This window comes from Perkinsus marinus (assembly GCF_000006405.1).
Source record: "Perkinsus marinus ATCC 50983 genomic scaffold scf_1104296934654, whole genome shotgun sequence".
In the NCBI taxonomy this organism is placed as follows: Eukaryota; Perkinsozoa; order Perkinsida; family Perkinsidae; genus Perkinsus; species Perkinsus marinus.
The window spans coordinates 171679-185928 of record NW_003214682.1 but is presented as its reverse complement, the minus strand read 5'-3'; the positions used below and the strand labels follow the sequence as shown (position 1 = coordinate 185928).

At 43.9% G+C, this 14250-nt stretch overlaps 5 protein-coding genes across 5 annotated transcripts; 4 read left to right on the top strand and 1 right to left on the bottom strand.

Moving 5' to 3' along the window:
* Positions 1-232: 232 nt before the first annotated feature.
* On the top strand, positions 233-2605 carry Pmar_PMAR017480 (conserved hypothetical protein; the record flags this gene model as incomplete). Its single annotated transcript, XM_002784750.1, has 12 exons — positions 233-367; positions 418-468; positions 876-971; positions 1014-1097; positions 1152-1240; positions 1285-1339; positions 1577-1684; positions 1731-1829; positions 1877-1968; positions 2012-2078; positions 2212-2350; positions 2508-2605. 12 exons carry the CDS (start codon positions 233-235, stop codon positions 2603-2605), a joined length of 1113 nt encoding a protein of 370 aa, XP_002784796.1.
* A 639-nt stretch (positions 2606-3244) lies between these two features.
* Positions 3245-3510, top strand: Pmar_PMAR017479 (hypothetical protein; the record flags this gene model as incomplete). The annotated part of the gene is made up of 2 exons (XM_002784749.1): positions 3245-3306; positions 3393-3510. 2 exons carry the CDS (start codon positions 3245-3247, stop codon positions 3508-3510), a joined length of 180 nt encoding a protein of 59 aa, XP_002784795.1.
* Positions 3511-4765: 1255 nt separating this feature from the next.
* On the top strand, positions 4766-7688 carry Pmar_PMAR017478 (conserved hypothetical protein; the record flags this gene model as incomplete). Its single annotated transcript, XM_002784748.1, has 9 exons — positions 4766-4888; positions 5071-5179; positions 5225-5319; positions 5518-5569; positions 5618-5742; positions 6782-6902; positions 6952-7080; positions 7130-7235; positions 7556-7688. The coding sequence occupies 9 exons, from the start codon at positions 4766-4768 to the stop codon at positions 7656-7658; spliced, it is 963 nt and encodes a 320-aa protein (XP_002784794.1). The 3' UTR covers positions 7659-7688.
* Positions 7689-8237: 549 nt separating this feature from the next.
* On the top strand, positions 8238-10529 carry Pmar_PMAR017477 (glutaredoxin protein, putative; the record flags this gene model as incomplete). Its single annotated transcript, XM_002784747.1, has 8 exons — positions 8238-8327; positions 8375-8464; positions 8909-9004; positions 9147-9214; positions 9257-9334; positions 9538-9591; positions 9635-9673; positions 10424-10529. The coding sequence occupies 8 exons, from the start codon at positions 8238-8240 to the stop codon at positions 10527-10529; spliced, it is 621 nt and encodes a 206-aa protein (XP_002784793.1).
* Positions 10530-13162: 2633 nt separating this feature from the next.
* Pmar_PMAR017476 (hypothetical protein) lies at positions 13163-13959 on the bottom strand (the record flags this gene model as incomplete). The annotated part of the gene is made up of 2 exons (XM_002784746.1): positions 13163-13267; positions 13837-13959. 2 exons carry the CDS (start codon positions 13957-13959, stop codon positions 13163-13165), a joined length of 228 nt encoding a protein of 75 aa, XP_002784792.1.
* Between the last annotated feature and the right edge of the window lie 291 nt (positions 13960-14250).

The following is a 14250-nucleotide window of genomic DNA, read 5'->3' as shown; positions in this document are numbered from 1 at the left end:
TAGCTAGCTCAACAATAGAATGCTCATATCTCATTGCATGCTTAAGTGGCAGTGTGGTGAATATCCAATATCGAAACTGCCAAAACTCTGAGGAAATTTCGAGACTTTCTTGTTAGTTTCTGCACACTCAGTGGTAATCAAGTGATAGGTGTTTGTGTTTAACGATCCTCTTGTTTTAGCAATTCCTGAGTGGAGATATTCGTGGTGGTAGAAAATCCTTACTTTGATCAATATGGTTGAAACTGATCAAATTGGCAATTCCACTGAGGGGAGCGGCTCGATTGTGCGGCCCCCTAAGACCATGCGCATTTTGATATGTGGATGTTGGGATTTGATGCATACTGGTCACTTCAACGCCATCAGACAAGTAGGTGACATGTGTTTGGGTTGAACCTGGGATCTCCCGGTTGTGCTTAGGTTTCTACCATTGGTCGTGAAATTGAGGAGGAAAAGAAAGAGGAAGGAGAAGTAAGAAACTTTGCGTATTGTCCACTGTTTTCTCGCCGTCTTCTTGTTTCTCGGATTTTCATTTGTTCTACTTGAGGCGGAGCTTCCTCTCACAATTGCTATCTCATCGTTTGTCTAAATGACGAGGAAATATCCACGAGTTTGTAGTAGTATTCTAGCTATCATTCGTGAGAGTTAGATTCGCTAGCTGTTGTGGCTTTGTGTCGGGCCTAACTACGTCATTGTCTCGCAACAATGTTAGGCATAGATCATGCCCCATGGCATGGGGATCTTGCATCTTGAAGGGAACGATGCAGTGGAGCATTCTCATTCGTTGTATTCACGATAGTAGTTCATCTTAACTCCTCTGTGTGTTACGTATATGCACTCATCACGTTGGATGATTACACCGTATGTATGCTCTTCAGACGGTCCACGTTGAAGTTGTGGCTGGAATTCACCCTAACAAGGAAATACGACGAGTGAAAGGAGGCGAGTTTGTATGCTCTGAAGAGGAGAAAGAGGTAGGTATTCTTTTCGTGGCGCGCGAAGTGGTATTTTCCCAGGCAATGTTGTGGGCGTGTAAATGGGTGGACGATATTGTGCGTGACGTTCCTTACAAGCCTCTTACAGTCGAATTCTTGGATGAGGTAACATCAATTTGCGTTGCGCTGCGTGAAAAAATATGACCCTTTTTTTTTCAGCATCGCATTGATTACGCAGTTCACGGTGATGATATCGCGAAAGCTTCTGATGGTACTGATATGTATGGTTACGTTAAAAAGGCTGGCAGGTAGTTTGATTGCCGTAAGGTGTTGAATTTGAGAATCGGCTCAGATATCGGGAATTCAGAAGGAGCGAATGTATTTCGACGACGACCTTGATCAACAGAGTAGTGATCAGCCGCTCTTCGTTTATGGAGTGTGGCTCTCTGAGAAGTTTTCTTGCAAACTTGTGATTCCTATCGTCAACGATCTCTGTAAAATCACGTGGTCGTAATGTGTAACGGAATGAGTACCCGGAATTCCTTGGAGCGTGTCGTCACTGCACAACGTTGTTGTGCAGCTATTCTTTAGAAAGTGTGGTGGATGTGCCCTCAATACACGAGAAGTGTTTTTCTTCCTATCAGATTCTGGGTTGCTATCCTGGTGCCAACGCGAATGAGGCATTCTCATTGACTAGTAGGAGGATGATAGAATTCTCGCGAGGCTACAAGCCCATAGAGAGGGCCACCAAAGTGAGCAGAGTAGCTGTGATGATGGTTTGCAGTTTTGCATCTTCAGATTGTATATATCTCCGCAGTTTGGGATTTACTAAACACTTCGCACGTGGAAGCTCTTCGCCTCGCTTACAAAGCTGTCAAAGGCGCGGACTACCTCTTGGTGAGGATCGTAATGTTTCGCTTGGAATCCGAATACTGATGTTACAGGTTGGCGTTAGGCATGACTCTTCAGCGAATGGAGAGATCGATAAGACGATAACGTCGGATGGCGAACGGGCACTGTCCTTACTCAGCTGCCGGTAGGAATGTAGTTGTGTGAGACGGAATTAAGCTGCTTCTCAGTTATGTATCTGACGTAGTTTTGCAAGCTCCTGAGCACCCAAGTGCTGACTTTTTCAGAGCATTCAATGTAGGGAGGGTTGCTATCAACAATTTGACTGAGACTGGATTGATGTATTCATCCTGATCTATGTGCTACTCTGTCGTATGAGCACGAGTCTAGTTCTGTGTGATTAGAATGTGTGAATCCATCATTTGTCTAGGTAAGTGCCGTCGTCGTCATAAGCAACCATCCAGATTTCGACCCTGATGAATCCAAGTTCGAGAATGCCAAAGGGCAAGCGGACATTGTCAGGTTGTCACTACCGAAGGACTCTGTTACTACGGAGGAACTTTGTCAGCGTAAGCCTGGGAATTTGCTCGTTGGTGTTCTCTATCCAGTACCTTGATATCGTTCATTGTCAATCTTGGCATCTTCGAGTGACTAGTACATGTTGCAGGACCGCAGCTGTCTATTGCTCAGTCGCTCGCGTCGTTTAGTAAGATATCTCTGTCTCAGGTGTTCTGATGAAGAGGGATGCCTTCGAGGCTCGCAATTCTAAGAAAGTAGACCCCGGTGTCCGTGTGGTGACTTCAAATGCTCAACTGCGGGCTTGATTCGTTTTTTATGTCTGATCATGACTCCACGATTATTAGTAATGGATTGCCATCAGTAATCCTGCTCCTGTTGCACCATTTTCAATCTTGATCTAGTCTCTGCAAGTATTATGTGCGGTATAGCGCTTCTCCCTAATGACGGTCTCACGTTGATGACGATGCTTTGTGCTTTTGTCAGCGTAAGGGCTGCCATACTGACAAGGCGAATCAATGATTGATACCATTGAGGAAAAACGCTCGTGGGCAGTATTCTGTGGCCTTGTTGTGCAGGCCAACCTCATTTGCTCCTTCTAATACTCGGTGTGCTTGTGTGTGATAATTAATGACACGTGTGCTTTTGCTCGGGCCGAGCTATGGCCATCCCTATTATCGGATATATCCGATTACTTCATAACATTTCCATTGAGATCTTAATGGGAATGAGGTTCTCATTGAACTCATTACAAGCTCAGTCCGTGGCGACAAAACCCCAACCGATATCAACTTATTTCAACTATGACTCCTGAGGACTCGCTCCTCTCGTGCCGATTGTCAAACGACACTCGATTAATTCTGTACCACCACATGTGAAGGTGTTTTGTTGGAGTTGTTCAATCTATCGCACACACTAACTTTGCTAGTGTAACTATTTACTTGACAATGTCCAGCTATTTCATGTCCAGCACAGCTAGTAGCTCAGCAGCTAATGAGGGTAATATGAGGTGAGTTTACTCTTAACACTCATAGGGATTACTCTAGAGATTATTAACGCGTATCGCCCTCTATATTTTGATCACTGGTTGCTCAGTCGCAACCGGTTCATGCTCTACGTATTGCTGGTTATCAAGTGCGATGTGTTGGTCGCCTTGGGCAGGATTGAGGACCCAGGATACTGCAGATGGCTGGATGCCCTCGTCAGCGGCTAAATCATATCGTAGGAACGGGATTAGCAGTGTTGACCAGTCCAACTTCAACGTATTTTTCATGCCGTCTTGGCGACGAGTTCTCAGTGCATAATCATGGACTAGTAAAAACATTTCTCGCTTCTTGCCAAGAAGCTGACGTGTTCCAGATTACCAAGAAGTTCTTGGTAGTCTGAAACACGTCAGTTTCGGAGGCCTCGGTGCGTGCTCTGCGTAGCCTTCTCAAGAGACACTTCTAACGATTTCACACAGCTGGGTTCCTCAGGTCAACATGGCCAAGATTCTTGAAGAGGAGTGGCTGGAGAAAGAGTCTATGCTGTCGTTGGCCGTGACAACATAATGTTGGAATATGAGATAGATACATGTGTTGCGGATGAGTGTACGGTCACTGAACTCTTCGGTGTAAGACTTATGCTAACAGCTTCACGATGGAACGAGTGCTCTGAGTGCTTGTCATGCACTGCTTGAATGAATTCCATCATTTCAGTCACATTGAACTTTATTTGTTCGACCATCCTCAGTGATCGAGTCACTGTTATTAAACCTCTTTCTCGCCGCCCGGGAACCATCTGAGCTGATCAGCAACGACGAATTGATTATGTGATACGTGGACATCGTCTTCTCATCCTGGCACCGATTTCCCCTAGTCTTGTACATTTTTCGATGGTTCCAACCATGATTAGTGGTGGCACTCTGCGATTGAAATAATGAATATTTCCCCAAGTGCACAAATGCGTGATTGAACTATGTTGAGTTGGGCCTCCCAACTCGGGAAACATGAATGGCTTTTCTTGACCTCCTGTCAAGAATTCGCTCGATACTGAGTATCTACTTAATGGCAGAATAATGTCGTAGGACTTGCGCTCACGCTGATCATAACATCTCTGAATCGCTCAACAGCAGACGACGGGTTTTCGATAGCGGGTGACTGCCGAGACGAGATCACGTTGTCACTGCTAGTGCCAATGGAACCTGCTGCAGCTGAGAATAGCCCACGCTCAGTGCCAGTCAAGTAGATGGGAGATGGGTACTCAATCCAACAGGTCAGGCTTAGTGAGCAACTTCTTTAATTCTTCACATACTTATGAGTGTTCCACATAAATGACATATGAAACGGTTCATGCAAGACATTCATCTGAATATACAACGTGCGCGACCAGGGAGGGAGATCCTTCGCTACGTATGCATATTTAACCCCCTCGGACGGGAAACTCTATCATACCTCATTTCTAACAACTCGGCAGTTGTATTTTATATGATGGCTACTCCCGTGATACCCGAGCAGATCTCTAATTGTATAAGTGCTGTCTCTGGCAGTACGGCAGGTGGTCTGTCAATGTTGGCTACCTATCCCTTGGATCAAGTCAAAACTATTTTACAGGTATTCATCTCACCAAGGCGCTGCATATGTTCGCTTCGTCTTGCAGGGAGTCATCTAGGAACGGTTTTGAATTTTCCACATTCTTCAATCAGTTTCCCATGTAAATGTGATGACATTAGTAACATCATTTTCCCCGTTGTTATCAAACCCTGGGGGACATAGTCCCTGTTTTCTTGCTATAGGTTGATGCGAATTCACTACTGCCACTACCTCGTCCGCTGCGGCCCTTGGGGTCTACGATGGGCGGGTTGATCTACTTAGCGTCTTCTAATCCGAAACGTCTCTTTGTTGGTAACATATTTGAAGTGTCACGTTTGATCGGAAATAATCACGCAGGTGCCTCTGCATCAACAGAAACAGTGATGCTTTCTAACTTCATTTACTACTACCTCCTCAAGGGAACTGAAGCGAAGATAGCCACTCTAATGGAGGTGGGGGAAATTCAGCGTGATCACACTCGGTCGGAATTTTTCACGAAAGATAATTTTCTTCCGTGTGAGCTTGCTGTCGCGGAAAATTGTTGATTTTTTCCGCGAGAAATTTTGTATAACACTGAAGAAGACTTTCCACTAGATCTGAGATTTACATGCCCTTTGCAGTGGCGACGGTCATCGTTTTTGAATCTTCAGGGTCGCGGGTATAGTAATAACTCTATCACTTCAGCTCTGGTTGCCAGTACCGGTGAGCTCAGTGTTGCCTCCCTGCTCACCAGGCTTGGTCTTTCCTCAGTAGCAGGATCACTCAATGTTATACTTACAGAGCCTCTTTGGAGGGCTAGTACTGTTGTGAAGTTAAGAAGTGAGGGGAAGAGTCAAAGTGTTCTAGTAGAAACAATGCACATTATCAGAAAAGAAGTGAGAAGTTAGGGAAAGAACATATATTCCAACAGTGTTGGAACATATGATGCGGTTCAATCAGTGTGGGGAAATATACACATGTTCAACTACATATGTTGGCGACAGTATGAAAATTTTGGGAAATTTTTAGCGGTTTCTGTGCATTTCTACCGTAAATGAGGAAACTCCTGAGCTCAGCTGAGGAAAGCGAACATATACCTTCCCAACACTTGGTTTCTGTACATTTGTGGTATAATTCATATATTTACTTGTATAATTAGCTTTGGAAACTCCGAAGCTCAGCAGCTGAGGAAAGCGATTACATATGTTCCTACTCCAACACTGTATAGGGAACTCCTGAGCTCAGTAGCTGAGGAAAGCGATTACACATATTCCTACTCCAACACTGTGTAGGAAACTCCTGAGCTCAGCAGCTGAGGAAAGCGATTACATATATTCCTACTCCAACACTGTATAGGAAACCCCTGAGCTCAGCAGCTGAGGAAAGCGATTACATATATTCCTACTCCAACACTGTATAGGAAACTCCTGAGCTCAGCAGCTGAGGAGAGCGATTACATATATTCCTACTCCAACACTGTATAGGAAACTCCTGAGCTCAGCAGCTGAGGAAAGCGATTACGTATATTCCTACTCCAACACTGTATAGGAAACTCCTGAGCTCAGCAGCTGAGGAAACCGATTACATATATTCCTACTCCGACACTGTACTCTATATACGAACATGAGCTGGAACCTTCAATAGCGAACCGTCGAGGCCGAATTCTGCAAGTCTTCACTTTGCGCGTGGCGAAGTTGACAAGTCGTGCAGAATTCGCGAACTTCTCTGAGCTTCTAATCTAGACTCGTTTGTCTGATATAGAGCATATAATATGTTTCGGTCACTCCTCAGAAGTGTTGGAGTATATGTTTAGTTTCTCCACCTGAGTGCAAAAGTTTCCTCACTAACTATACGAGTTCAGATGAGAGTGTGGGCAGAAACCACTGAGAATTTCTTTACAATTTTCATATTATTCCCAACACCACTGCTCTTCAGGGTCTTTCTCGCAGTGTTCGAGGCTTAGGCGCCAGTCTTCTCCTCGTGTCCAACCCGGTCGTACAGTACGTGGCACAGGTGTTGCTTAGGACAACTCTCGTAAAGGGCCGAAGAAAAGACAGTTATTTACTTCCCGTTGTCGGTCGTGGTCGTATACACTTGCGTGTTAGTACTCACAGCCAAGGAGGCGTTTTTTATCGGCGCGCTTGCCAAAGCTGTAGCAACGGTGGTGACGTACCCTCTCCAAGTGATCCAAAGTCGACTGAGGGCGTCGCAGGGAAATAGTGAAAAACACGATGGTGATTCTAATGAAGTCTCTCATCGAGTAGATGTTAGTTTTTTGGTAAGGTCTGATCACGTGTACGCAAGATGTGATTCGCGAAAATGGAATTACAGGATCGTATTCTGGCGTGGGAGCGAAGCTCACCCAGACTGTCACTAACGCGGCTCTTATGTGAGGGATGGGATGGCCTGCATTACACTTGACTGTGTGTGTTGATGGGACTCCCATCATGGGAGTGAAAATTGTCAAAAAACTTTTGGAAATTATTATTGCTTCCTGAGTATTTCTACTCAAATTCGTATGTCCTGAGCTCTGCTGAGGAACGCGAATGTATATTCCTTTAACAGTGTCAGAGTTGGTTGGCATTGAGATTTCGAAAAAATGACAGTTTAAATTCGTAATAAATTCAATAAAAATTATGGTGTTCTTTCCTGGCCGGTTTCTGCTGGACTCTAATGATGTATGGAAATTTGTATTCGAGAATTTTGCAGGTATTTGTTCATGGATAGTATAGACGCTCAAATGCGACGGAATATTGGTATGTGGTATATGTCCTGGCTGAGGATGATGCAAAATAGGAGGGGAAAAAGATGATGATGATGATGATGATGATGATGATGAACAGTCACATGAGAGTCTGTTTTTTGAAACCCGCAGATTTGACTTGTGTTCCACTCAGTCAGTTTTATAATTTCACAGTGTCGAATTCGGACATAGTATCACCAGTGTCGGAGAAATATGTGTTGTCGCATTCCTCAGCTGAGGAGTTTCTTCACTAATTATACGAATTCGGGTAGAAGTTTACAGAAACCAGTGAGAATTTTCTGAAATTTCCTCACGAAAAACATTAATTGAACTCAATTCAGTTCGTTGACTTGAATTCATGTATAAACTCAGTTGTACAAGAAGCCAAAAGAAATCTGTCGAAATTTCATATCGTCACCAACACAAGTATATATAAGTTAGTAAACTCTCCAAGAATTGAACCTGGGTCGTTATCTCAATAACCATGGAGCTTAACCGTTAGAGCAGGAGAATACACAAAAGCGCGCGCCCCTGTGGATCCATCGTCCTAGTTATGCCCTTTGAATGTTTCGGCCGACTTGTATGATTACTACTACTGCTGCTACCACTACTGTGTGTAGTGCTTCCTCAGTGGTTGTTGAGCCTCAAATGATGAGCACTTTCGCTCCTGCTCGCCATCTCACCCGTTGTTGTATCTCCCGGCTGAGCTGTGCTCGTTTCGTCTCAACTTTCGTGAACGTAATATTTGTTATTATTCCACGTTGTTTATATTCTTCTACATTCAGGTTGTCCGAGAACAGAATAATGCCTATACTAAGAATGCCTTGAAATGCTATGAGGAGTCTAAGGACGAAGTGGATAGGAAACTCGACCCTGTAGTTCCTATATTATATCGATTTTTATGTTGGAGTTTCACGATCACCCGTTTTACGTGTGGTGAAAAACGCGATATTCGCGGTGATACACAGTAGTCGTGAAATATAGTGTTTTTCACATCACTAGGGTCAAGAAACTTCATTACTATATAGGATATTAGTTTTTCTACTATAAAAATGGCAGTGTATGCCATAATCAACATTATATGTTTTCAATGAATATCAAATGATGCATTTAATGATATTTATTATTACCTCAATACAACTATGTTAGTATTATATATATAATAGTTTCACCCGTTTCACGTGAAGTAGCGTAAAACTCGGTGAAAAACGCGATATTCGCGGTGATATGCAGTAGTGTGTTTCATATCACTAGGCTCAAAAAACTCCAATTTATCAATCATTAATATCACTGTGTGTTTGGCTATCTGTTGTGTATAGGTATTCAACACGAATGCATTAGTTCTCTTTATGGACGGCACTGTTGATGCCCCCAAGGGCCAGCTCAGCTTGAACGTGGTTAAGATGCTCACAGAGGTAGTCTCGGGAGAAAAGCCGTCGAATTCGTGAGGAGTAGATTTCATTTCATCGATCAATCTTCTTTTGAATGATAAAAAATATTTTTCCCGTGAACTCAGTTAAGTATATTTCTCCCCGTGTTTTCTGGTGGATTCATCAGATCGTTCGTCAGATCCAAGCTGTACCGTTGGTGACTGTAGACGTTACTGAGCATCCTGCTGTCACCGGGTAGTAGTTGCTCGTGAAATTTTGTTGCCTTGCCATCATCAGGTATACTGTTGCGAAGAGTGGGTCTGAGGTTACACCACATCTATATTACAATGGCAATTTTTATGGAGACCATGACAGGTGGTATCAGTGTTGGAGTGATATATGCTCATTTTTCTTAGCATCACTGATTATACGAATTCGGGTAGAAGTGTACAAAAACCAATGAGAATTTTATATTGTCAGCAACATATGTATATATTCTCTCACACGTGGTTTGTTGCGAAGTTTATCTGGATTTTCAGCATAAACGTCGTCGAAACTTTTCTAGGATTTCCCTTCAGGATTTTGAGTAAGTACAAGAGTGGAGAGCTCAGGAAGATAGGCACCAACAAGAGGTAGTAAAAAGGGAATTTTCGAGGTCATTCGTATTCTATTCAGGTCGGAGGGCGCCTTCGCTGGTGAGCTCCCAATTGGTATGTACTAAGTGGCGTATACGGCAACATTATCGTTTCGTGAGCAGTAGTAGCAGTTGTTGTTGAGTTTATAGTAATTCGGGTTGGTTGAATAACTCAACATTGGAGTTTCACGAAAAATGGAAAACACTAGTGAAATTTGTATTTCACGACTACTGCATATCACCGCGAATATCGCGTTTTTCACTTTACGTAAAACGGGTCGTGAAACACCATTAACTCGGGTATCGAACTTAGGAACGACTACGGGTGATACGAGGAGGGTAAACTACAATTCTGGATAGGTGAGCATAACGGGTACCATATGTGGATGCAGAATCAGTCACAGAAAGAGTGTGAGGGAACTGTGGAAAAAATTGGATTTGTGAAAAACTATGGAGTTTCACCCGTGAGATGAATAGCACTAGTGAAAAAACACATATATATTATTGTATTTTAAAAAATTAAACATATATAAAACACATATATACATATATTAAACACTATATATTGGGGTTTCACCCTAGTGATGTGAAAAACACTAGTGAAAAACACATTTCACATTTCACTTCGCGTAAAACGGGTGAAACTCCATTGTTATATACTATCGCACTATTGTTATTATTAATACACTATATTGGAGTTTCACCCGTTTTACGTGAAGTGGCGTAAAACTCGGAGGAAAATGCGATATTCGCGTTATGCAGTAGTCGTAAAATATGTTTTTCACATCACGGGTGAAACTCCATTAAACATATATATTTTTGTACTTGAGAAATCAATTCACTGTGTGCACTAGCGGTGATTATCTCGTTGCTGCTCTCGTCACGAATCGAAATTTCAAGATGCTGGGTGAAGGAAGCCTTGAGCTAAGGTTATGATGAAGAGAGTCTACATCGATTGAGTATCATCAGGGTGCAGCCTTGTAAGGAATTCTAAGCCTGGTACTATGTACAGTAAAGCTGTGAGGGTTTAGGGCGTGCGCTTTCTCTAGTAGTACGCAGCCACCCCACAGAAAATGATTACTTGGAGGTAGCTATAGTTCATTTGTCACTAACTGTAGCCATCTTGGCTCAAGTTTCCCTACTTCTCCTCTGCCTCGCGTTAGCCGATATCGGCGCCATCGTCCTCATCACAACCTCACTGATGTTATGTCAATGGGCTTATTAGTAGCAGAATAAACTAACTGGATGTAGTTATTTCGAGAAGATAGGTCCATGCCATTTTCACCAAGAATAAAAATAAATGCCAGTGCAACAAGCTGGATATTCCCTATGTAACCGACGATTCCTCGGTGCACAATACGGATATCAGAACCGTTCATACAGCGTTGGAGAGAGCTCGATGAGGGCTTTCAAATGGTATCTTTGTTGTTCACTTTCTTGTGATTCATCTCTTGACAAAATCATGATGCAGCCAGTAACAGGGATATAGGAAGAAATACTGATCTGGTGCAATATCGTAATACATTATAATGATGCCATTTGGCGAGGAAAGACAAATGCATAGCCTAGCTCGGAAAATTACACAAATTACGGTATGCTTGTCGAGAGGAGTGCACTACACCTGGCGTGAAATTACGAGGGCTGGGCCTTTTTTTGTACCACTCTAGTTTGTGAACTCAACAGCTTATTTCTCTAACAACAACGTTCTAAAATAACAAGGGTGAACTGTTTGCCGCAAACAGAAGTAAACAACCGTTGACAGAATTTAGGTTAAAACTGATGATGATGGTGACACTACTCAATAACAGAATTGAGTTCAGATGATAATAGTGATAGTAATGATGACCTGAACTGCTTGATAACGAGAGGCCACCTTAAAGGCTTACTAGCTCGGCCCGTAAGCGAACCCAACAGTTTATTCCTCTCACAACAGCGTTTTACAATAACAAGGGCAAACAGTAGTAAACAGCGGGTAACAGAATTTGGGTTGGAATGCTCATAATGCATGAGTGGACGTTAACTCTGACTCGACGACACGACCCGTTTACGCTGGTTGTGATCGGGCCTGAGAGAATACCACATGAATGGCAAAGTAGATATGATGCTCACCGTGGAGATGGATGCACTCGTGATGAGGAAGCCTTGGTCGGACTACCAGTGTGCGGACCTCGAGGGAAATACTAGGATGAGAAGAGCTATGCTTCGCGTACTGGATGCGACATCTATGGTTGGTGTGAAGCCGATCCAACTGTCGGGCGAATCGATACAACCTCGTCGTGGGGGTGTCCTGATTGATGAATACGATCGAGAACTGCGGTAGTTGATGATGATAAGGGAAGTCTCGTTGCTTTTTGTACACTTCTACTGGAATAGCGCCGACAGAGAGCTTCTGACATTCTATTCGAAACCAAACATATATTTTACTATTAGAATATCACTAGTGATGTGAAAAACGTAGTTCACGACTACTGCATATCACCGCGAATATCGTGTTTTTCACCGAGTGGGTGAAAAAGGGTGAATGACAATATGAAAATTCTGAAGGGAAATTTTTTTCGAGCAATTTTTACTCCAAGTAGCGAGAAAACTCCTGAGCTTCGGGGTGTAAAGCAAACAATATTCCTACTCCAACACTGCTCACATCTGTTTCATTTCCTACCTCAATATTCCTGATCCCGCCATTGGCATCTCGTGAACGAACGCCATTCCTCCGACGACTTTCCGCGCGCACATCAAAATTCTTCTTTTATCACTTCGAGGAATGATATCGGTATGAAATCTAGTCGCACTAGAAACTAGCCTTTCGCCGAGAACTGATGTGAAGCCCGCGATATCATGTGGTGGTGGCTCTATACGATCGGTCAAGGCTTCTGCACGCCTCAGCTCTAGGAGTCTATGCATCATAAGTTCACTCTCGTGGAGGGGTGAACCAGTGTTGCTCTCTCTATCCGGCAACTCTTCCTCATCGTCAGACTCGCATTCAGAATTTGCGAAATCGAGAACAGGAGCAGGGCGGCTAGTTTCAGGATCGCTCAGATCACCATGTGTAGGGCGTAAATGCTCATCAGAAATGGCGGTCCGCGCCGGCTGCACAGGAGTTGTTGATTTACCACTGCGAGCTCTGGAGCGGTTCTTGGTGGAACGACGAGGGCGTGTGGGAACAGCCTTAGGCCGATTTTGTAAAGCATGGGATGCCGCAATTGCCGATTGGATCTGTTGAATTTATGGTATACAAAAACGAAATGATAAAAATGAACTTACTGTAATCTTTTGGGCCGGGGAAGGTTCCACTTCGTTTCGCGAGAGCTCAGTGAAGTGAAGTTTTCGAACTTTATTATTACTCCCGCGATTCGGCTTTTCTCGAGAGTAATAATGACTACCAGCAGGTCCTGAATAATTCCGTGGCGCAGTGAAGAATCTAAAGCATCACCGTGTAAACTAGACTGAACCGCGGATGGCCGCGGACGCTCAGCCTCTGGCTCTTCCTGGACTGATCGAGTGCTGCGGGAAGAGACCACCGGTGGACTGAAATTCAGGAGTTTACAAACTCGCATGTGAAGGTGTTTTTTCTACTGCCGTTTTAACTTTTTGATAACAGCAACTCTCAGAGCCTTGTGCGCCTTCATACTAGTCGCCCTCCGCTGTGAATAGAGGGCGAGCGCGCCGAGGGCAGTCTGAAAAAGAGGAACCAATTTTATGAGGAAATTTCGGCAAATTCTCAGCGATTCCTGTACATTTCTGCCCGAATTCGTATAAAAGTGAGAAAACGCCTGAGCTCAGCAGCTGAGGAAAGCGACTACATATATTCCTACTCCAACACTGTATAGGAAACTCCTGAGCTCAGCAGCTGAGGAAAGCGATTACATATATTCCTATTCCAACACTGTATAGGAAACTCCTGAGCTCAGCAGCTGAGGAAAGCGATTACATATACTCCTACTCCAACACTGTATAGGAAACTCCTGAGCTCAGCAGCTGAGGAAAGCGATTACATATACTCCTACTCCAACACTGTATAGGAAACTCCTGAGCTCAGCAGCTGAGGAAAGCGATTACATATATTCCTACTCCAACACTGTATAGGAAACTCCTGAGCTCAGCAGCTGAGGAAAGCGATTACATATATTCCTACTCCAACACTGTATAGGAAACTCCTGAGCTCAGCAGCTGGTGAGGAAAGCGATTACATATATTCCTACTCCAACACTTATCAGGTGGGGGAATAGAACCCGGGTGGACCCACCGCGAAAATAATGACGCCCATGCCGACCAACTCCACTGCTGATTCTCGTCGCAACTTGAGTGGCTCCTCAACATCTGCATGCTTCCAGAGCACACCAGGTGTCAATCGAGCTAATTCTTGCATATAATCATAAGAGTCGTGAGCCTACAAAAAATGCCGTCGCTGGGATTCGAACCCGGGTTCTCTGGGCTACTTCTGATGAGGGTGATAGTAAATTTTCGAGCTGTCGAATTAGAGCTATGGTTTCGATGAGAGCCGGATCATCGGAAGCGTAACGCGAGTAGGCCTGAACGCTGTGAATGAAAACAGTGCGAAAATGAAGTCCCTACGGTTTCAGTGAGATTATGAATAAGCCACTGCCGAGCTTGATTGATGATTTCTTGATCTGTGGTGGCAACAACAGGAGTGAAACCG